Below are 23,111 nucleotides of genomic sequence, written 5' to 3'. Positions count from 1 at the left end.
GCTCATATATTTGATTTTTGTGGGTTTCTGCGCAGTCAGAGATTTCCTGAGGAGGTTGAGGTTGTTTGGTGTATGCAGGCCACAGTTACATGCTTTCAATCAGTCTGTGGTGGCCAGTGTATTTTCTATGCAGTACAGTTTTGTGTACATGGCATCAGTGCTGGTGATGTCCACAGACCAAATAAACAGACCAAAAAGGCTAGTTCAGTCTCGGGAGTCAGGCTGAGTGGTACAATGGAGGTCACTCAGGAAGCTGCCGACTATTCTGGACAATGACTCTCACCCGCTGTATGTGTTTGGATAAACAGAGGAGCAAGTTTAGTAACTGAATGAGACCAATGTGTTGTTCCAAGGGCCGCTGTGTGAGGTCATTTCTACCCTCAGGTATCAGGCTCTATAATGAGTCACACCTTGGCTGATGTGGCATGTTTCTCCCGAGTGCTAGATGGTACTGAGCTGGTCTAGTAGACATCTGAACAGACAATGACGCCATGAGCAATATACTGTGCCAATGACATCCAGTCCTGTGAAACAGTAACTTGTATTTGTAGTTCTAATCACTTTACACACAGCAAGTACCTACACTTTGTTAATCTACTTACAGATAATTCTTGCTATATGTCTATCTGTACCTTTTTTGTCTGCTGCAGGTTTAATAGAGTATCTACGGTATATCTATCTATAAAAGTACTGAAGGCAATGAGGGGTTTGATTGCACTGAGTCCCATTTAAATGTGTGCGTCCGCTCAGATTTGTATGTGTGCAATTCAGTGCAAGTAAAATTCAAGGCTAATATTAAAAGTGCCAGGCAACTGGCTGAAACATGGCTATCCACTGAAAACACCATTAACAGACATTTGGCCATGAAGCCAGCATATGCAGGCTTGAAAAGAAGAACATGCAAATAATAAATAAGACTTTATGACCAACACCCTCTGAACCCCTTCCCCCCAATCCATCCATCCACCTAACCTCCATTTCTTATTTGCTATATATTTATTGCCTTGGGTTCCCATAAATCTAATCATTTTCCTCTGATAATGATTCCTGGTAGGTATCGAAAGCTTAGAAATAAAAACCTGTTTTAAGATATATGATTAATTTGCTCCCCTTGTGGATTTCCAGCTACAAATATATTATTTTTAATGAGCTTCTGTAAAAAGTCAAATGTCCCCCTGGGGTCAAATAAAGCTCTCTCTCTCTCTCTCTCTATCTATAAGGAGTATAAGAGGGATACATTATGGCACACTTAAAACTGTTGGGTTTGTGGGGGAAGAGGTAATAAATGGAAGAAATTATCTTGACATAATTTAGATTTCAGCACAAAATGCCTCATTATTCTTTATATCTTATTGGAAAACATCATTCAGGGTTGTGTAGCCTTGTCATCAATATGAAAGTAAATTAAAAAATGTAATGTGAAGTGGAAAGAGATTAAATTAAGAATGATTTGATATCCTTGGGGTTGCTAATAGTTTACAAAAATGTTTAGGTACTCGTAGTAAATGTAACCTAATCGCAGGATTGTGTTACGTTATTGACAGTGTTCGGCTCTTTTTAGAGTACAGTAATGAGGTTTTAAACTTAAAAGAATGGCAGGGAGTTTTTAATGCAGTCCATGCCAACCTCCAGTCCACCTGGTGGCGGTATTCACGATAATTCGGTCTGCCAACTGACATAAAAACACAGAAGACGAAATCACGTGAAAGGTAACCGTGTCTGTCGCTACATAAAGGGGAAGCAAAAGCCATAATAAAAAAACAGCCATTAAATCAATTTTGGCAATAGAGCTGGGATAAAGATGAAGAAAGGAAGGCATTTATATGAAATTCAAAAGGTGGTGGGAAAGAGCAAAGTAGGAAGTCCTAATCACACGATTACGTCTTGGGCACACAGGCTGAAATTATTCACTGTTTAGAATAAACAAACATGGCACATGGATATGCAGAAAATGTATATTTCCTGAAACAGTAAAGCATATATTACTGGAGTGTACTACATATGAGTAGCAAAGAATACATTTTTCTAAAAAAAATAAAATCTATGGAACATGAGGTTATTACCACAGAAAGTATTATTTGGACAGTGTCGACAATATCAAGGTATCAAAATGATTATTTTCATTTTTAAAAAGTTCTGGACTTTTTGATATTATTTTGAGTTTTTTTCCCTTCTCGCCCCCAGGTAGGGTATGCTTACCGAGTCTCTGCTCCTCACTCCAGCTCAGTAGGGGGCGCTAATACACCATTCACGGTTTATCTGCCAACCGCCATAAAAACCTTGAAGAAGAAAACCAAAAAGAGGTATAAAAGAAAGAAAAAAAAACGCCGGCGGTAGGAAAGAAATGACACCCGCCAGCGCCGCACAGCTCGACTAGTCGCCTTTAACACCAAAAGCGGCCCTTTTCATTGGCGCACGTTTCTCTCTTCAGAGTTAGCGCAGGTAATCCGCAGTGAGTTTTTCTTCGGGGGTACCACGTGTATTTATTTAAAAGCGGCAGTAAAGTGCTAAATGTCACGTACAGTCGCTTTAATATCAAATCTCTGCGCAGGCCGCGTCGCTGAGGTTATATCATGTTTGAAAAACGTAAGTAACCATCGTTACTCAACATTATCACTTTATTTTCCACCAAGAAAACCGTTCAAGGCGTGTCTGAGTGATTAAACTCATTACTCTTGATATTAAACAAATGGGGTGGGGAGGAACCTGGAGCTGTGCGTAACGGCGTACTCCTTACGCCCAAGTTTACTTTATTTTAGTTAAACGGCAATTTCACAATTTACGCATCATCTCGTACCAGCCAATCGGGGAGAAGGCTGCTTCATCAGTTAAGCCGACGAAGCTCGTGATAAGGTCGCTCCCCGCACTCTTCATCGAGTGAAGTTTCGGGCCGCTCGAGCTAAGAGCACCCGCACGTTACGACAGCCAGACTCACTTGAATTGTGGGCTCGTGTAAGTGGGGATGTGTGTTAAAGGAATTCACTTTATATGAAGTGTGTCAATTCGCCTAATGCGCACGGCTTCAGATGACTTGCGTGCACAATTGGGCTGTGGTGTTATTGTGTACGTAGAAAAGACGCGGACCTCCCAAATTCAGAGTTCCAGCCCCAGAAGCCCCCATCCTCTAGCCACTCTTCCCCCGTATCCCGTCCCACACAGGCCCTCCGCCTCCTACTCAACTTCCTTACAGGCTTTATTCGGACTCTCAAACATCTCCCTCTCATTTCTTTTTACTAAATATCCATACCGTCTCAGTCTAGCTTCTCTACTTTTCTCACAGATCTGTTTTAGTCTTGCTAATTTCTGCCTCTTCTGCTGAGACCCCCCCAAAGCTTACCACGGCATTTGCCTTTAATGTCTTTTAAGGTTTCCACTCCACACCTTTCCTTATTTAAGGCCTTTGTCTCTTCACCTCTTCAGTCTACATTGGTCATTCTACCCTTATCTAGATTGTTACCTTTTTTTTTTTGCTGGACATCCATTTATCATCTGTCCCTCTTCATGTGTCTTCTCACATATTTTCACTTCGTGGCCTCCCACCTGGGTTACACCTGACACTAAACATTTAAACTTCACTGTGTTCTTAAGATCTTGAGCCGCTCTATTTTGTTTTAACTGTCTCTTCCCTCTCAACCTGCTGTTAACCAGGACCTCTAATTTCCCACCATTTACTTTCAGTCGTTTCAGTTCCTTCACCCCCGCCACTTCTTCATCCTTCACTGCAATTCTTTCTCTGACTCTCCCATGATCTCAGGATCCCCACCCCTGACACCCTCACTAAGAACGCCCACCAGTAGAAGACGAGGAAAGGGCTAAGTGCCAACCCCTGATATAAACTTACTGGCACATCAAACATTTGTATGTTTCCACATGCGTTCCTTGCTGTCATTACTGATACTCCACACATTACTTCTACTAGTCTGGCAAGCTTTTTTGGAGCCTTCTACTTCCGTTCTGTTTATACCATAAATCAATGGACATTGGCTTTCTTGATAGACCTTTTTCAGATATATAAGTGCACAAAATATCTTTTAATTTCTAACCTGTTTATCTGAAGATAACTAATAAATATTGTATCTATCCTATCTTTTCCCTTAATGAACTTATACTGTTTAGGCACAAGTTCTGCTGATCTATCATCTATTGCTCTTTCTAACACTTCTCTTAAAATGTACTGTTAACTAAACCCTGTGGTAGTTCCATGGTTCACTACATCTTCTTTGTTTCTAAAAAAGAAAACTTGTTTATTTTTTCACCATTGCCCAGGATATTTCCAAACCCCATACCACTTTCATCAGTTTAAGCAACCAGTACTTCCCCCAGTGCTGTCAGTACTTCAGTCTGCACTCCTCAAGATCCAAGTGGTTTTCCTGCCTCCATTCTATCAAAAGACTTAATTTCCAATCCTGGCATCTCCATCACTGGCGCCACTACCTTTCCAACTAAGACGAGATGCCCCCATCATACTCTGTATTTAACAGTTGCTCACAGTGCCCCCTCTCCTAGAATATATCTCTCTCATTTTGGAGAATCGTTCAATCCTTATGTGACAGACCCTTTCCAGATCACGATTTATTGTCCTGCACAGAATGTCTTTTTTCTTTCTTGTTAACCTCCCTTCTCTCTGTCTCCCCGTTTTCCTCTCTGTCATGTTCCGCTCCCTTTAAATGCCTTTAATTTAATCTTACATTCCTATAAAAACAGACTAACCAGACTTGTTAAATTACTATACAAAGTGAATAAGCTTGGATTTTAATTTTTACATAGACATGATAATGGTGTAAACTAGGAAACAGGAGCTTATTTAATTAGAATAGAATTTCTAATAAGACCAGGAGTTGATTGGATCATAATCTGTAGCCTCTGGCCTCTTACACTCCATATTGAGTAGAAATCAGGAATACTGGTTGCCCATAAAGTTAAATGAGAAGTGGAAGAAAAGATAAGGAGAATATTACTAGATGGCCATAAAGGGCTACACAAATGCAATGTTAGTGCCTTAAAGGTGAATGAGAAACAGGATGTTAAGTCGAATAATAAGACTTTAAAGCAGTGGTCTCAAACACCAGTCCTGGAGGCCACAGTGGCTGCAGGTTTTCATTCTAACCCTTTTCTTAATTAGTGACCTGTTTTTGCTGCTAATTAACTCCCTTTCATTTTATTTGATTAGTTTTTTAAGTTGTCTTCCCCTGAATTTCTTCATCGTTCCTCTGAATTGCTTAATTTCTTTCCTTAATCGGCACCCAAACAGAAATGAAATGTGAAGTGAGGGAGCCAACAGGAGACTAAGTCTGGGGCTCAAAGTCCAATCAATTTCACTCCAACCAGCTGCTTAATGAGGTGCCAAGTCTTTTTGTTAATTAAACCCGTTCTTTAACTCCAAGGCTTGTTGCTTCTCTCATTGTGCAATAGCAGACATTTCTGAAATTGTTGATTTTCGCTTTTCTAAGAGCACTGTTTAAATGTTTTGGGGACCTGAGCAGAGCAACATTCCTGAGAGATTCATCTTTCTTTATTTTCAGATATTGTATGATGGATGCTGTTTGCTGGTCATTTTTTGGCTCATTTTGTATCTCATTATTGTTTGGCTGCTAATTAAGGAAAATAAACAATGAATTGGTCAGAGCCTCCAAGAGCAAGTCAATTAAAATTAATGAAAAAGAAGTTAATTAGCAGCATAAACAGGACACTAATTAAGGAAAGGGTTAGAATGAAAACCTGCAGCCACTGCAGAACCTCCAGGACCGGAGTTTGAGACCCCAGCTTTAAAGGGACGTTAAGACTGGTAAGGACAAATGGGAGCAGAATGGCTAATTGAGAGAGCACTACAACGTGATCCACTGGTTGATGCAACACATGACTTGTACAGACTGACATTTCATCTCTTTTTCTTTCTGACAGAAACAGTTTTGAAGTAAATCAGTTGCACACAAGAGTGAATATTATAATATCTGAGGAGTTCAGTAAAATACGGTGTATTTCAAAAATGAAAGCTTACCTTTTTCATAATTGTGTTGCAAGAGTTTAGCATGACAGGAAGTTAAGAGTCAAGATTTTGCATTTTTTCTTCTTGTTACTGGGGATTTTCTTCCCATGACCTTAACATGGATGTTTTAGGATATTGACAACTCTAGTTTCGGATCAATATGAGTGAATGTGCCCTGTGTTAGGATGCCCTGCTTTTTGGTTCAAATCAGCTGCGATAGGTTTCAGCTCCCTGTGACCCTAAAACTGAACTGTGGATGGAAGAAAAGGCAACCAACCTATGCCAAATGTTTTAAATTTTACTCACGTAACACAACCTTTTTTATTCACATATATTTTAAAGCAATTACTCTCTTAGCTTTTTGTTTTAGATTGTGTTTTTTTATACTTCCTTTGTCTTGATATTAATTCACACTTTTTTCCACTTGTAGCTTTCAAGCAATGTCTAAATTACTGCTGGTTGATGTCGACTGTGGGGTGGACGATGCTCAGGCTCTGATGATGGCCCTGGCAGTGCCTGATGTGAAGATTCTAGGGATAACCTGTGTTCATGGAAACACTTCGCTTGACAACATCTGCAAAAATGTGCTCAGAGTTCTCAAAGTCTGCAATCGACTGGAGGTAATTTGAACTGAGTGATGAGATTATACAATATGATAAGGAAACATGAAAAATGAGTCCAGCACATGTTGACTCAGTCTGAAATGAAATGCCGTTGTCTCATTATAATAATTGAATGATAATTGATAGTTGATTGATAATTATCAACAGCAAGTTGCTGGTCAGTTTTTTAAATGACCTAATGGACTACAGAATGTATCAAATATGGTAGTTTATTATTTTCTAAGACAGCTCATGTATTGCAGCAAATTGAAAAAATTATATTGCATGAATTCAGTCATGGATGAATGGATCTCAGTCTTCTAACCCAAATATCCAATTCAGTCAGCGTCTTTACTTGCAGTACTGAGCATAAGAAGTGAACAAACATCCCAGGATATATAATGCAAATACGTTGTCTAATTTTATTAGTCTTAATATCAATACCACAAATAGTATTTTTTCTTGAATAGTGATATTTGTTAATGTGAATGGTAGATTTACTTTGCTGTTTATGAAAATTTAAATAGCAAAGTGAATGTTTTATAAAATTTTTCAGAGCAATTGATTAAACTATTATACGAGACTTGCTTGTACGTTTTCTGCTCCTGCTTCTGTGTCAGTAGAAAAGCTGTGTAGGTTGAGTGCTAAAACAATTGGTATCAGTTTTAAGGAACTTTAAGTAAAATGTGCTGCAGTACATTAAATTTGTGCAGCTGTCAGTAGTACAGTAGGTATAGGTAAAGGTATGATTTCAACACATAATACACATTTCTAAAATATCCACAACAGCAGCAAAATTCACTATAATAAGCATTGCTGAGTAAAAAAGTATACATAACAGATATTGCACTTTATTTACAGTAATTATATTCATATCTATATGTTATGGAGAACAGCCCGGACACAGACAGGTAGACATGGTTTAATCACCCAACACACGTTTATTTACACTATGTACAATACAGTGAACCACACACAAGCCCAGTGCCGCAGCACCAATCACCCCAAAGTCCAGGCCCTTCACAATGCCTCTATTTCTTCAGGCTGCCTCCACTCCTCTCCTCCGAGCTCTGTCTTTCTCCTCTCCCAACTCCAGCCCCCTGATTGTAGGGAGGCGGCCCCTTTTGTAATGACCCAGATGGGCTCCAGGTGCTCCGTCTGACAACACTTCCTGGTGTGGCGGAAGTGTCAGGAGAGCACCTGGAAGCACTCTGGGCGTCCCTGGAAGGATCATCCTCCATGTTCCTGGGTGTGGTGGAAGTAAATGTTTCCCGGGCTCTCTGAGACTCGGGGCGCCCCCGGTGGTGGCCACGGGCCCCAAAGGACTTGAGCCTCCTTGCTCCTCTCCCGTGGTCCTCTCCAGATCCAGGGCGGTTGCCCCCTCGTGGCCTGGAGGACAAATACGCCACATCCCGGTCCTTCCAGGTGTCCTGGCTGGGTCTGTCCCCCAGCCGCTTGTGACTAATATATATATATATATATACATACTGTGGCGGGCCGCCAGGTCACTGCCGACGCCCCTTCTGCTTATGTTCCGGGGGAGCCTCCACAGACTCCTCAGTACCTCCCCTGGGACGCTTGGTGGCAGCCTTCCTGGTTGACGATGGTGCCTCAGTTTCCCGCAGGGTTCCATGGGAGATGGAGTTCTCCCCAACCCTGTGGGGACCTGGGGTGGCCGCCAGGGGGCATGGCAGAGATCGTTAAGCCCAGCTGGTCTAATTATCGGCCCCACCCGGGAGTGCGATTGGGAACAGGTGAGCAAGCACCAGGAGCACTTCCGAGAGGGCCATAAAAGGAGCCAGCAACCACCACTCGAGGCCAGAATCGGGAGGAAGAGGATGAGGTTACCTGGAAGGAGTGTTGGTGGTGCCAGAGGAAGAGTGTGGTCTGTGACTTATTTGTGTTTTGGGAATGTGTTGGGCCTGTGGGACACGGGGAAGGCGTGCCCCACAGCTGAAGAAAAATAAAATATTTCTGTTCCTTTGACATGTGCCTCTGTGTAAGTCTGTGTCGGGTCGGGCGCTATACAGCCCAATACCATAATACACACACACACACATATATATATATATATATATATATATATATATATAAATCCAACGTCTGTCTGTTTGTCTGTCTGTCCGCTTTTCACGAGAGGTTTTTTTCTGTAATTTGCTTGAACATTCCAGTTGATTTTGAGGCTTCTCTCATTGTGCTAAGAATCATAGTTTGCTTGTGGTACTGATTTATTTGTGCAAATCTGAGAGAGACGCAGCGGGCTGAGGGGAGGGGGGCAGGGCCCTCACGCGCCAGTCTCGTGGCATATCTTACATCTGCTTAGCTAGTGAATGACAGAACTACTTAATGGATTTAGATCGGGTTTTTTTTCTATAATTTGCTTGAACATTCTGGTTGATTTTGCGACTTCTCTTGTCGCGCTAAGAATCATAGTTTGCTTGCAGGAGCAATATATTTGCGCTAATCTGAGACAGAGGATGCAGGCCGATGGGAAGGGAAAGTGTGACATCAGGAGTGGGGAGTCAATCTACCTTTGTGTTTTGGAGTGCACCTTGCCTCCGCTTAGCTAGTGATACTTCTTTATTTATTGATTTTTAAAGTTTGTCCTGTTTCACTACTACGTGGTTGTAGCTGTGGGGAACGGGTAATCTTTCATATAACTTCTCAGACCTTGTAGTTAAAGTTTAGAGTGGGAATTAAGGAGTTGGGTTTTAAAAATCAAGCTGTATTTCTGCATTTACATTTTGGAAGCAAAGTACGGTTCTGATATTTATTTTTAGATCTGTGTTTTGTTCTGAATATTCATGCTTATATTTGCATGCAAACAATTTCTGACCCTGGCATTTACACAGGTTATGTTCCGAAAGGTAAGGTTTTCCAGAATTCAAAATATGAACCCAAGGCTAGTAACAGTGGTCAATGAAAAGGTATATATGATAGGAGCTAAGATCTTAAAGAAGGAGCCAAATGGTTTGGGTTAAAGTGAAGTGGTCATTCGAAGCACTTTTTGATTTGTGGTCTGCAGGTAGTTATGCACAGCTGTCATTTAGGCAAATAGAAAGTCTGTCATATAGGGGATGTCCACCCAGTGGATGCAGAATGGAGTGTGTCTCATCTCACTGTTAGAGAACAAGAGGTCACACTGTCCTGCTGGCAACATATGCAGTTGATGTGAAAATGTGGAGGATCAAGTACTGAAACACTGGGCACACTTTCATTTTTTTATCAAACAAACAGACTGCAAAAGTCCAGAAGAGTTCGAAAGTAGCAGGAGTGTCTAGGAAGTCTGAAGTAGTTCTTCAAATACTGTAGTAGGATGTTATGGCCAACAGTATCAGTGGAAACCGTGAGATCATAAAGGAATAGTGCAGACAAAGTATGGGATTGAATGGTGTTGGGTATCTGTTTTATATAATGAATGTTCTTTGTTTTTAGATTCCAGTTTATCGAGGTTTGGCAAGACCCCTTCTTCAAGAACCCTTGACTCCCTCTGATTTCCATGGGAAGGATGGATTGGGAGATGCTCCTGACCCAGATGCCCCTGGATTAGAGCTGCTGCAAAAGGAAGGAGCTGTAGAAGCTATGATCAGGATAGCTAAAGAAAATGAAGGCCAGGTTTGATTCTTTCTTATCTGCAAATGAAATAAGTAGAAAGCGCAGTAGAGTGTACTGCAGGAAAGCTCTTGACTGATGAGGGCTCTTCCATGGCTTCATACCCCGCCTAAGCACGATGCAATCCCTTACTGTTAGCACATTTTGCTGCTGATTTGGGAAATGTTATATAGGGCCTACCTTTGTAAAACACAAAGATTAATATTAAAACCATGTTTAAGTGCAATTTTCTAATATTCTTGCATTACTTTAGATAGATAGATACTTTATTAATCCCAAGGGGAAATTCACAATGCAATGCAGTGTTATAGCTGTTGACACAAACAGACAACACACAGTAACCCCAAGTTGATATTTTGAAGCTTATATAATTTTAGTTGCTTTATTTTCTTTTTGTCACCGGGTCATTTGTGACTTCATTGCTGTTTGGTGAGCAAGTGCAGGATGAAGTTCTTTGAACACACATTATAAATGGTTCCTTTTTTATTTTTTGGCATATTGCAATTGCAAGTTAAGTTGTATTTGGAGCACCTGTATTAGCCTTTGCTCTCAAGTTATCAGATAGAGATGCTTTATTGGGTTTTATTTGAATAAATGTGTTTTAACTTTGTTTTAAAAATGTATTTTGCTAAACAGTACATTCAAGTAAAATAATGAGTTTTAATATAAGTGTGCAAAAACATAACATTTTTTTTTTATCAGTTATAATTCTGGGCCTGTTAAGTGTTTGAAAGCATACTTTTGCGACCCTTTAAATCTGAGTGTGTCTTTTGAATTCTTAAGTAATTTTAACACTTTACATCTGCAAACTGATAACATCTCACAACTGAAAATCTTTAGCTTAGTGCAGCTGCTTTACTCTGTTGTGCTGTAGTGCAGCCTCCACTAAACTCAACTGTGCTGAAAAAATATTTTCTAGATTCATGTACAGTACATTGGCCTGTGTGCATTAGGTGGCAGAAGGTGATGCTGTATTATTTATTGGCAAATATGTCATAAATGCAAAACCTTTCCAGCTTATCTATAGTAATGCATACTATTATAGAAGATGAAATCGAGGGAGATATTTATTACATAATAAAAATTGGCATAACTACTATAAGTTTTTTAAATTGCCAGCATTTTTGTCATTCTGAAAATTGACATGGAGGCGGACAAGATAAAAGGTTGAGCAACCAACCCGGGGGGGGGCGGCGGGCCTGTCTCAAGGACTTTCTGTGGCAGGCGTTTCTCATGGAGAATGTGGAAGTGCTATTCTGTGTTGAGACAGCAGCTGAGTCACCTGTGGCCTAGTGTCCTGAGTGAAGTGTGCGTCTCGCCTTCCTCCCAGAAGTGTGCCTCTGCTCCTACTTCTTCCCACACTCCTGCCAGCGTGGCTGCCACTCTGCCATTTTTGGGGATGTCCTTGACCTTTGTACCAGTGTGGCACAGACTTAACAGTAGAATGTTTAAGAGTTGCAAGTTATTTTAGTTAATGAGGCTGACTGAATAGTTATAAAATGTATTCACCTGTGTTTACTAAAATGTAAATATGAAGGCTTAAATGTTATTTGACATGCATATAATGTTTAGCCTAGATGGCATTGCTCAGATTGAGTTTTTTTTTTTTTTTTTTTTTATAAATATAAGGTTTGTTTGGTTGCTACTGCCCCACTGACAAACCTAGCATCGGCAGTGAAGCTCGACCCCAGTTTTCCAAAGAGGCTGAAAGGGCTCTACATTATGGGAGGCAACATGGAAGGTAAGCCACTCTTCTGTTTATACATAATATTTCCTAAAGAATCAGATTATTAAATGGGGCATAGTGCCCAGAAGTAGACTTTACCCAGTCTGCCATCGAAGTTCTGCTTTTTGATGTATTCCTTTTTGTCATAGAGAGTGACGATGTATTGCACGTTCGTCAGACATGGAAGTAAGCATTTAACTGTACATGTGATAACACTCATACCATAAGATGACATCTGTAGTACTAGGGTGTTGTACCGTGTTAGCCATTATGAATGTAGAGAAAAGCCAAGCAAAATGACACCTTTTATTGGCTAACTAAAAAGATTACAATATGCAAGCTTTTGAGGCAACTCAGGCCCCTTCTTCAGGCAAGATGTACATGTAATCATGTAATCTTGTACATCTTGCCTGAAGAAGGGGCCTGAGTTGCCTCAAAAGCTTGCATATTGTAATCTTTTTAGTTAGCCAATAAAAGGTGTCATTTTGCTTGGCTTTTCTGTACGTAAGATGACATGTAATTCATGCCATGTAATGCTTTAAAGGCTGTCGTTCAGAAGATGGATGCCAAAAATGCAACTTGTTTTTAAGATTACGCTCCCTTAAACTATTTTAAGATTAGGGACCCTGGTGTACCTGGCCTTACCCCCACGAACCTTAAGTTCAGGGTTTGTAGTAGGGGTAGGCCAGTCTAAAACAAACAACAAGAAGGAGATGGCGTCCACTTTCTGAACAAGACCCACTTTAAACACAAATAAACAGGACATTCATTTCCTATTCCAAGATATAAAATGAACAGACAACATATTTGCTTTTATGACTAGTAGTGGTTCATGTTTTATTTGATTATGAAAACTCTGCTCTCAAATATACTGTAGAAAATCAGTAGAAGTAAGATTCAAATTAAAAGCTAAAACCGGATTTGGTGAAATGGGAATTGAGCACCAGCTCATAAGCCGACTGTGTGAGAGTGCAACATGCACTGTAAAGAGATGCTGAAGAAGAAAAACAACAAGCATTTTATGGTATTGAGATATGAATTTTTACAAAGCGCAGAGTAATCTCAAATTTGTGTGCAATGTTCAATATTTTGTAAATTTCAGAATTTGAGAAACATCAGGAATAGATTTTTTTCAATTGTTAGATTATATTTATCTTTCACACAAATGGCCGTAAATATAGATTCCGAAATAGGAAGGATGGATTTGTTTTAAACCGAAACATAATTTGAAATGTAAAAGAAACATTTATCTGAACTCAGCATTGATTTGTAAACAATATGTAAACATGAATTGGTAACATATTTTGGGTCACTATTTATCAGCAGATTATCTTTATTTTTAACTGCTTATAGCAAAAAAGTTTAGTAGTTCTTTGGCCATGTTTCTACTTCTTATTAAGGTCCCATATATAGACAGGAGGAAAGGCAATAATGAAAATCATACTTTTTATATGAAGCTTCCTTATACCCACCAGATACTTCAAGTGATGCCATAATTAGTATGGTGATATCAGTAATTGAAACAGAAAGAAATCATAAAAAATAAGCATGCTCAAGAATGTGCAGTAAATGCGTAAATTATATGCATGATATGTTTTGTGAATCTGATGCTTTTGGTTGTAAAGCATGTAAAGTTTTCCATTTGGCACAATATCAGTTTTCAGCATGACAGGCTTAATATTCAGTTTAAAAATGTAATTGAAGTATTGTGTAAGTACAGTACATTGCTGTTTTTAAGATTTGACCATTATTAATCCTATGAAAGATGTAAATGTAATGTTTAATATACTGTAGATTGCCATCACTGTCATGCAAGCTGTGTGTTTATGTGTAGTTTTTTGTTTTCATTTCCAGCAAGAGGAAATTCAACTGTATGTGGAGAATTTAACTTTGCAGCTGACCCTGAAGCAGCCTACATTGTTTTGAACGAATATCTGTGCCCAACCTACATTGCTACTTGGGAGTTTACTTGTTACCACAATTTATCCTGGGTAAGAACTATTTTTAAATTCAAAACATGAATATTTTAAATTCTTATGTTAAATAAATAGTTTGTTAACCACAACATGACAACATTCTGCACCAGGGGATTCTAAGTTCATTCCTACCACTTTCTTAATTATTAGCCAATTACTACTGCTATTGGACCATACGTCACACCACCAAATGACATCGTTAAATGAGTTAACATGTACCATTAACAACAAGAATCTCAGTACTTATTGTTAATAGGCAGATGGTTAAGGATAAAGATGTGCCAATCAGATTTTTGAAAATATTTTCATTTTTCTCTTTTATGGTGGTTGGAAAATGTTTTTTTTTCACAAATCCTGTATTAACAATTGTTCTATACATGGAAAAAAAATCATTCATCAAGGTAAAAAGCCACAAAAACCAAATGTGTTCAGTATTTCCTGAAAATCAAGACATCGTTGCAAATTATAACCAAAATGTGGGTTCATCAGATTTGATTTGTAGACTTTATTCAAAGTTAACTTGAGAACTCCCTCACAAAAAATAATTAAACTGAGTTTAAGAATAATATATTTTTGCTAAACTTAATGTTCTAATCTTTCACAGTCTCCATTCTCTCATGTTTTTTGAGAATATGAGATTGGTGCTCAATACAAAAAACATCTACTATGAGAAAAAACACACACACGTCAGGTCTTGTGTGTTAGCAGAACAATTTTGGGGATGGAGTTGGGAATTTATGTACTTAAAAACAAGCAATATCATGTGTGGGGAATGAAGAAAATATTTTAGTGTCAGGTAATACTTACAGAGTGCCATGGACATTCCAAGAAATAGATAGATAGATAGATAGATAGATAGATAGATAGATAGATAGATAGATAGATAGATAGATAGATAGATGTATGTCAAAGTAATACTGAAAATACGACGTTTAAGTTAGTCATTGCTACACTGAAACTGAATTCTAGCAAAGTTGTTAACTGACCGATTTTTTGCTCTATTTAACACAGTTTATTGAAAAAGAGGGAAGGTAGATTAATTTTCCATAATCAGCTGTAGGCAAAGTAGGATTGTGTTTTTTGTGACACCTATAGATTTAAGAATCTGGGCACGCATCCATGCATGTCAGTCAGTCATCTCCTGACCATGGTCTCTGGGTGCTGGAGCCTATCCCAACCAGTGTAGGGCGCAAGGGAGGAACAAACCTGAACAGGGCACCAATCCATCACAAGGTGGACACACACACACCAACCATACACTACGGCCAATCTAATATCGCCAATCCATCTAACTTGCATATTTTTGGACTGTGGGAGCACCTGGAGAAAACCCACACAGACACGGGGAGAACATGTGAACTCCACCCGTGATGTGAACCCTGGTCTCCTTACTATGCCGATATTAATAGTCTCTCCCAAATATGATATCTTAGATACTAAAGAGCCACTTTACGATGCATGAACGTTATGTACAAGCTACTTTTTTGGGTGTATACCAAAACACCAAATATTCAGCCACTTTACGGCTGATTATAAAGTTCTGCTTTCTCAACTCTGCCTCTGAAGTAGCATTTAAAACATAGCATTATATTCATACAGAAAAACAATTAACAATATTTAGGTTGTATAGTGATGTTTTTTGCCCTCCGGTGGGATTAAAAAGGTATAAATCATTAGGAAGTAAGCATGTGCTCCTTATTTAATAACCAATCAAACCAAAGCTTATAAATAATTTGCTTCTAAAATGGATATAATGGAAATATTGGGCACATGCAGCAAAAGAAAACCAGTAAGGAGCTTGTTCTTTTAGATGACACCAAGGAGGTGGAGTTTACTAAGGCATGTGGCTGACTTTTCGACAGCGCGAGGAAACATAAGTGGGATGAGATGGAGAACAGAATTAGTACCTGCAATCACAACCTAACTTGATGCTCGTTTAAGACCCATATAGACATGGTCTGTGTGTAGATATTTAACTGATTTAACTTATTTTTCCCACAATTCTCATGAATACATAAATTCTATTATGCATTTAAAAAATTAACACATTTGTTTGAGCTCTGCAGTGGTGTGTTTAGGGGAACAGGGAATAGCTCAGTTATAAGGAAATTAAACAATGTAGAGAAAATGATAATAGGGAAAAAATTAGAAAAATAGTACTGATAAGTAGTGATGAGCAAACGTCACAGTGTTCACTGCGCCTCAAGTTCAGAGAAATCATGTGTTTGCGAATATCGCTGAGCTCAGTGAAATGCATTGAAGGCAACGGGGAAGGACTAACTGAACTAGATTTGACTGAATTAATGGTACAGTCGTCTTTAAAATGTCTCTGGGGGTAGTGGAATATCTGCTAACTATACTAGACTGGTTATTGTGGCCATAAAGTTGACCTGAGCTGTACGGCACTTTACAGCTCTCTTTACAGATCTCACCACTGCACCACCGTGCCTCCGTGTGATAAAAGAAGAAAGAATGCAGTCAGAGACGCACACTCATCATACGGTATACAGTGATCCCTCGCTATATCGCGCTTCGCCTTTCACGGCTTCACTCCATCGCGGATTTTATATGTAAGCATATTTAAATATATATCGCGGATTTTTCGCTGCTTCGCGGGTTTCTGCGGACAATGGGTCTTTTAATTTCTGGTACATGCTTCCTCAGTTGGTTTGCCCAGTTGATTTCATACAAGGGACGCTATTGGCAGATGGCTGAGAAGCTATCCAGCTTACTTTTTCTCTCTCTCTCTCTCTTGCGCTGACGTAGGGGGGTGTGAGCAGGGGGGCTGTGTGCAGCTGCTTCCTGAAGGACAGGCTGCACGGAGCTTCGCATACTTAAAAGCTCAAAGGGCATGTATTGATTTTTTTTATCTGTCTCTCGCTATCTCTCTCTCTCTCTCTCTCTCTCTCTTCCTGCTCCTGACAGAGGGGGTGTGAGCTGCCGCCTTCAACAGCTTTGTACCGGCGGTGCTTCGCATACTTAAAAGCCCTATTGATTTTTTTTTTGACTGCTTGCTTTGCACTCCTTTGAAAAGGAAGATATGTTTGCATTCTTTTAATTGTGAGACAGAACTGTCATCTCTGTCTTGTCATGGAGCACAGTTTAAACTTTTGAAAAAGAGACAAATGTTTGTTTGCAGTGTTTGAATAACGTTCCTGTCTCTCTACAACCTCCTGTGTTTCTGCGCAAATCTGTGACCCAAGCATGACATTCTAAAAATAACCATATAAACATATGGTTTCTACTTCGCGGATTTTCCTATTTCGCGGGTGGCTCTGGAACGCAACCCCCGCGATGGAGGAGGGATTACTGTATTTCATCAACACAAAGCAGAAATTCCAAAGTCATAGTCAAGTCAGAAAAAATGTGTAGGGCTTTTAAAGACAGAAAATTCAGTGGCGTCTCATGATTGTTCTGTTTTTTGAAGTTGTGCTGAAAGCTCTCCAAACTGTCTTTGCTGATGCTTTGCACTTTTTCTTCTATCTAAAAGATAGAAACGTCTTGTAAATAGTAATAAATCTTTTGTAATTATTATTTTGTAGAGTGGCATGTGTTTGTAGTGTGTTAAGCTCCTTCAGGGTTTGTTATGTATCTCCATGTGGCCAATTATGCATGCATATGGCATCTGTCTGCTTCTCTTACACTCGCGTGGAACTCGAAGATTGACCTGCACATGTCCCAGTAGCCAACCACCACCAAACTATCCAGAGTTCTTACGCAGTGCTGAATTGGCCCAGATGAAGGCATCATGGATGTTTGTAGGCCACTTTGCCACAGTATCTATAAAACATCCTTGACAATTGCACATCACCTTAGCAGTTCACTCAAAGCAGTAAAACTTTACGGCAGATGTGCCTACGCTTGACGAGGCTGGGAGTCTGGATGGGTATCAGCTATAACCCAATAACTGAACTTCATTCATGTGTAAGTGTTGGATTTGTGAGGTGGCGGTCAGACACTGTATTCAAGTGTTTTTTATTTGATATTTCTCTGTGCTTTTATTCCTTTTGTATCCTTTTAAGTATTGGTGAAGGGGATTTGCACATAGAAAATGTGCTATACGAAATATCATCACTATTATTATTACTATTATTGTTACCTCGATATGAATTTACTGTGCTCTCTCTGGTGACGTCTGTCTGTCACTATGGTTTGAGCATATTTAACCCATTAAAAATAACACCCACTGATTATCAAGCAGGTCAGAGAGCACGCAGATTACGAAGGATATAAAATGCTACTTTAGTTCTGGTGGGTTTTGGGGAACTGTCATGCTTGTGTTCTTAGTGCTGCAGGGCTCTTGGGATACTCATCCCTGTATAGTAATATCTACTGGGATACTATGGGAATGCTGAGTGTTACAGTACAGGGAAACAAGAAGTAAGATAGAATACAAAACAAAACAATGCTTGAAAATGTAATAGTTTAAGGCTCTTAAGAAATACAGTAATGATAAAAGATTTTATACTTTACCATCAATAGAATGTAAAATTTCCATTAGCCGTAGTTCAATCACTATGTACAGTATATAATCTAAACTTGACTGACTGACTCAACAACTAAAACACCATTTGATTAAAGAGCTGAGCTTTGGCAGCATTTCATTATATCAACAGAAAATGTAAATACTCCAAATTTGATTGATTTAGATTGAAATGTAGTGATATTATAGAAAAAAAAAAATAGCCAACACGTGTTTTTTTTCTTTTTTTGTTTTATTTGTTACCATTTGTCAGTAACAACGCTGTTGTGAGTAGGGTATTCATGGGTAGTTTGTCCTTTTTTTTTTACCTCAGCGCTGACAAGTGATTGCCTGCAGAAATGGGGCATGCAGCTCATGCAAGTAAACGCCACAAGCAGAAGCATGGCGATGGTCGAGCTGAGGCAGCAGTGTCGCAGAAAAATGGGGCTGGTGGTTAGTGAAGAAGAACACACAAATGCACAGCCTGTGTAATAAGTTAAAGGAAACCCGACTCATTATACACTGCTTTTGATCTAAACCGTACAAAACTTGGTAACGGTACAAGTTTACAGATCAAAATGTTGCATTCAGATCTGACCAAAGCTACCACTTTTACAAGATCTGCTACAAGGGAAACTACTGAATATTTATACCGAAAATTTCAATTATTCCTACTACTGTAATTACCTGTTGAATTCAAAAGAATAGTTTCCATCTAAAAGTGCATTTTTCAATGACCATCAAGAAAAGTCAAAGTCAGTCACAAGGAAAAGCATGAAATGGTCTCCAAAGCGGGACACTAATAATAATAAAAAAATGGTAATAAAGAAAAATCCCAAATACAGAAGCGTTCTCGTTAGTTACACAGCGCTGAGACCCCGTGTTGTTTTAAACAGCGTAAAGTCAGTAACTGCTGATTTTTGCCAAACTTGTCTGATTGGGTGGGCAAGCAAACGGACTGAGGAAGACTGCACTGTGTGTGTTGGCTTGGCCACCAATCACTACCACTTCCACCAATTTCTGAAATTGTTCTACTTTTCTGACATGAGTTTCTGATTGTCATAAATTCTTAAGATGCAGATAGCAAATTTTGCTGTTGATGGTAGAAATTACAAATGCTAGAGAAATGCACACCTGAACGTACAGGTTTCTGAAGCTGTTATTTAAATGCCTGTCTTCCCTAAATCTCTTAGGAATTTTGTTCTGAATGGATGAACCAGGACACAGACAAAGCCAGATTCATGAAGAAAATCTTTGCCCACAGCATTAAGCATTCGGAAGGCAATGAATCAGAGAATGAAATGCTTGCCATAAGCGGGTTTATATCTTGTGATTCCTATGCAATGGCTGCAGCTCTCGATCACTCCTTTGTGACACAAGCCTGCAAGTGTGCCGTGAGCGTGGAGTTGTCAGGAAATCTGACAAGGGGAATGATGGTAGTGGACGACACTGGTATGCTGAAGAAAGAGCACAAAGTCACAATCATGAGGAAATGTGATTTGGAAAAGTTTAAGAAACTAATGATGGCTGCTTTGGAATAACTGGTGTCATTTGAAACATTCCTAACCCTGGGATAATCGAGATCTCTGGGACTGTTTCAATTATGAAGGCACTTTACCTCAGGCTCAAGGATTAATACGTTTTAATTAATTAATTAATCAATATTTATCTTAAGAAAAGCAGGAAAACTGAGGAGTACATGAAAACAATGTGCTCTGTTTTGTGACACCATGTACTCTTTTCAGACATTCATCCATCCCTTCATATTTGAGCCCACTTATTCCAGTAGTGCCCTTCAATATTGCAGTGGATTATAAGTGGCAGAGGGGCACATTGGTTAGCACTGCTGCCTCTCGCATCAGGCGTATTGGGTGGTCTCCAGTTTTCCTCCAGCAGCCCAGATAAGTGTGTGTTGGGTTAATGGGTGATTCTAAAAAGTGCCCCCCGGTCTGTGGAGGCCTGCCATCTCCTCCAGGGTTGTGCCTGGTGCTGCCAGGACTAGTCATTGGGCCTCGTATGCTGTCTTGTGCCCTGAGAGTTAATAGATTGTGCTTTAGGAATTAGATTCTTGTCACGCTATGGTTTCTGTGTCTCTCTGACTGTAAATAAAGGCCCCTCTCTCTGCATATGGAGGGGAGTGAGGATTGTCTTTTTTTTTTAATCTACAGAGTACCATCTTTGATTGTCTCTACTCATGGGGGGCTATGATTAAACCTGCCCCAGTCTAAATGTGATGAGTGAGTGCAGTGTACACTTTTGAAATTCAGCACTGGACACTGGTACAATGCATATTTCATCACATGTGAATGTCTCGTCCATTACAGTTGTTGTTGCAAATGGAGACCCGCTTTAGTATGTCTTGTGACTGTGTGCCAGGCATGTGCGGCATATGGAAGCTCACACTGGCACTGAAAACCTTACAATGCGCACTCTAAATCATGCGTGTGTACAAACGCATACACAGTGTTTAAGATTTGAGTAGCATTTGTCAGATTTACACAAACATTTTGCTTCTTTAATGTATTCTTTTTTGACCACTAATTTGTTTAACTTCATAAACTGTTCATTGAAGTGCAGCTTAGGCTTCTAAAATCATAACATTTTGTTTCTCAGAGGAAGCATTCGCTACTAGAAAGCAATGTTAGGCAGCGGGTTGATTAGCCGACTAACGACTTTTTTGGCTGTGGGGAGACTGTCCAATCCACACTGACGTTTATCATCATCTTTGTGCCTCCTAAGCAGGACCCCCGCTAGCACCCAACACAAAGGCGTACAGTATACCGATTAAACAAACCATTTAGCAGCTTGTGATTACAGGCTGAACTTCCATCTAAAAAGACCCCCGGAAGGAGGAGTTGCTCTGGAGTGAGGTGGTGGGAAGTAAGCTCGGTTAAGTGTCTGGACCCTTCCTCAAGTGAGTACGTCTTCCAAAGGGCATAGAAATAATAAAGGGGGACATTTGTCATTTGCTGCCAGCTTCTACCAGGGAAACACCCACTGCCTTGGCACTCAAAAGGAATTTACACAGCAGCTACTCGGCCAGCCCTCGTTTATTTGTATACTTTATCAGGTTGTTTTTTGATTACTGTTGAAACTGTACTGCTTGTGACCCCCCGTAGTGTTCAGGACTATTCTTGTTGCAGTTTTCCTTTTTTTTTTTTTTTACATGTGAAAATTACATTTTGAATAGAGCATAGAAATCACATACTGAATTTACATGAAACCAGCAGAAAATGTTGATTACGCTAGCTCATAAATGTAGTATTGTCTGAAAGTTCTTAACTATTTGTTAGTTATACCTAGTACAAGATATTTGAATGTTGGTTATTTGTTTCATTCCAACAAGTCTAATAATAAAAATGTACTTTCAAATGCATATTTTTCCAAAATGTGTTCTATAATTTGAGAGTGTTATTTTACTTGCAAAATTCTAAAGAGATTATCTTGGGAGTTATTTAGATATGTAACATGAATTTTGCATGTTTATTGTGATTTAGCCAACACTTCTTCCACATGATGACGACTCTGTAGCCACCCTTCAAATGAGCACAGAACATAACATATAAAGGTTGTTTGTCCCAAGGGGGAAATTTGGCTTTTCACAGAAGTTCAGTAAATATTATAACTCAACAAATACAGACAAGAATTACTAAGAAAAAAATGAAAATTTTGATGAAAGAAAACTTCTCACTTGGCTGTCACCGTCACAGTGAGGCATTAGACAGGCGCTAGATAGTGCTGTTGGTATAAAGCCCCCCAGCAGTGTTTCTTGACTCACTTTGTCGACTTCTTTCAGAGACGGGATGTACAGCCTGCTTCACAATGGCACGCAGTTTTGTTCTAATTGTCTCCTTTGCTCCATAACTGAACCTGACATTTTAATTAGCTTGTCAATTCAGTGGGCCCTTCCTGAAGTGTTGTCACCAGCGCAGCACACACCGTCCAACAGAGTTATAGAACACGTAAAAGATGTCACAGTCCACAGTAAAGGAATAGTCTCCTTAGAAAAACGACAGCCAGCTTTGGCCTTTCTTATATTGTTCCTCTATGTTAGGAGACCAGTCCAGCTGACGGTGATGTGGACCCCCATGTACTTGGAGTCATGCACTACCTCTGCATGTAGCCCCTGTATGGTGGACTGAAAGTCGATAACCAGCTCCTTAATTTTGCTGATGTTAAGATGCAGAGAATGCTCTTTGCACCAAGAAACAAAGTTCTCCAGCAGACTCTTCTGTGTCATCCCCTTCTCAATGCAACATGGAAACCCCAGGAGCACCTGGCGCTAGTCACCACTGAGTCCAGTATAGGATGTTCTTCATCGCATACACATTTCATGATTTTATTCCCTTTTTTTACCATTTGAGGCAGATGAAAACATGCACCGTTCATCTGACACCCATTCTTACCTGAAACATATTTCTTCTGCCAAGTTTCTGGTGTTTTTCTTCAGCTTATGCTAATACCTCATTGTGTAGAATTTAAATTAAGAAAAGATGCATCAACCCTGATTTCATTTAGGGAACATAATCATTATTTTTGAATTTCTTTAGCTCTGCAACCCCACTGATCTACTGTATCATCTTAAATTCGTTACTGTTGCATTAAATTACTGATGGACTATTCTACCACTTCCTTCAAAGCAAACACATTATAAGCCTGTAAAGCTTACAAATTACCAAAAAAGGCAATAAACGTTGAGAAAGACAAGCCGTTATCTAGTGCAAGTGTGGCAGAGGCAGAGTGGCGT

The 23,111-nt window shown here is 39.5% G+C and overlaps 1 protein-coding gene across 3 annotated transcripts; it reads left to right on the top strand.

Moving 5' to 3' along the window:
- Nucleotides 1-1,674: 1,674 nt before the first annotated feature.
- LOC114650786 (inosine-uridine preferring nucleoside hydrolase-like) lies at nucleotides 1,675-21,870 on the top strand. Of its 3 annotated transcripts, none has more exons than XM_028800636.2 (6): nucleotides 1,675-1,709; nucleotides 6,417-6,606; nucleotides 10,024-10,203; nucleotides 11,830-11,941; nucleotides 13,781-13,917; nucleotides 19,558-21,870. In XM_028800636.2, exons 2-6 carry the CDS (start codon nucleotides 6,427-6,429, stop codon nucleotides 19,903-19,905), a joined length of 957 nt encoding a protein of 318 aa, XP_028656469.1. In that variant the 5' UTR covers nucleotides 1,675-1,709; nucleotides 6,417-6,426; the 3' UTR covers nucleotides 19,906-21,870. The 3 variants fall into 3 exon arrangements, with proteins under 3 accessions (XP_028656469.1, XP_028656470.1, XP_028656471.1); XM_028800637.2 differs by lacking the exon at nucleotides 1,675-1,709 and adding an exon at nucleotides 2,248-2,303; XM_028800638.2 differs by lacking the exon at nucleotides 1,675-1,709 and adding an exon at nucleotides 2,294-2,442.
- The last annotated feature ends 1,241 nt before the right edge of the window (nucleotides 21,871-23,111 follow it).

Source organism: Erpetoichthys calabaricus, chromosome 4 (assembly GCF_900747795.2).
Source record: "Erpetoichthys calabaricus chromosome 4, fErpCal1.3, whole genome shotgun sequence".
NCBI classification, from domain to species: Eukaryota; Metazoa; Chordata; class Cladistia; order Polypteriformes; family Polypteridae; genus Erpetoichthys; species Erpetoichthys calabaricus.
This window is presented reverse-complemented; position numbering and strand designations above follow the sequence as displayed.

Bases quoted from the DNA above. Each gene is read 5' to 3' on its own strand.
- LOC114650786 (XM_028800636.2), top strand. From the start codon at position 6,427: ATGTCTAAATTACTGCTGGTTGATGTCGACTGTGGGGTGGACGATGCT. The intron at 6,607-10,023 runs GTAATTTGAACT...CTTTGTTTTTAG, and splicing joins AAGTCTGCAATCGACTGGAG to ATTCCAGTTTATCGAGGTTT. The intron at 10,204-11,829 runs GTTTGATTCTTT...TATAAATATAAG, and splicing joins CTAAAGAAAATGAAGGCCAG to GTTTGTTTGGTTGCTACTGC.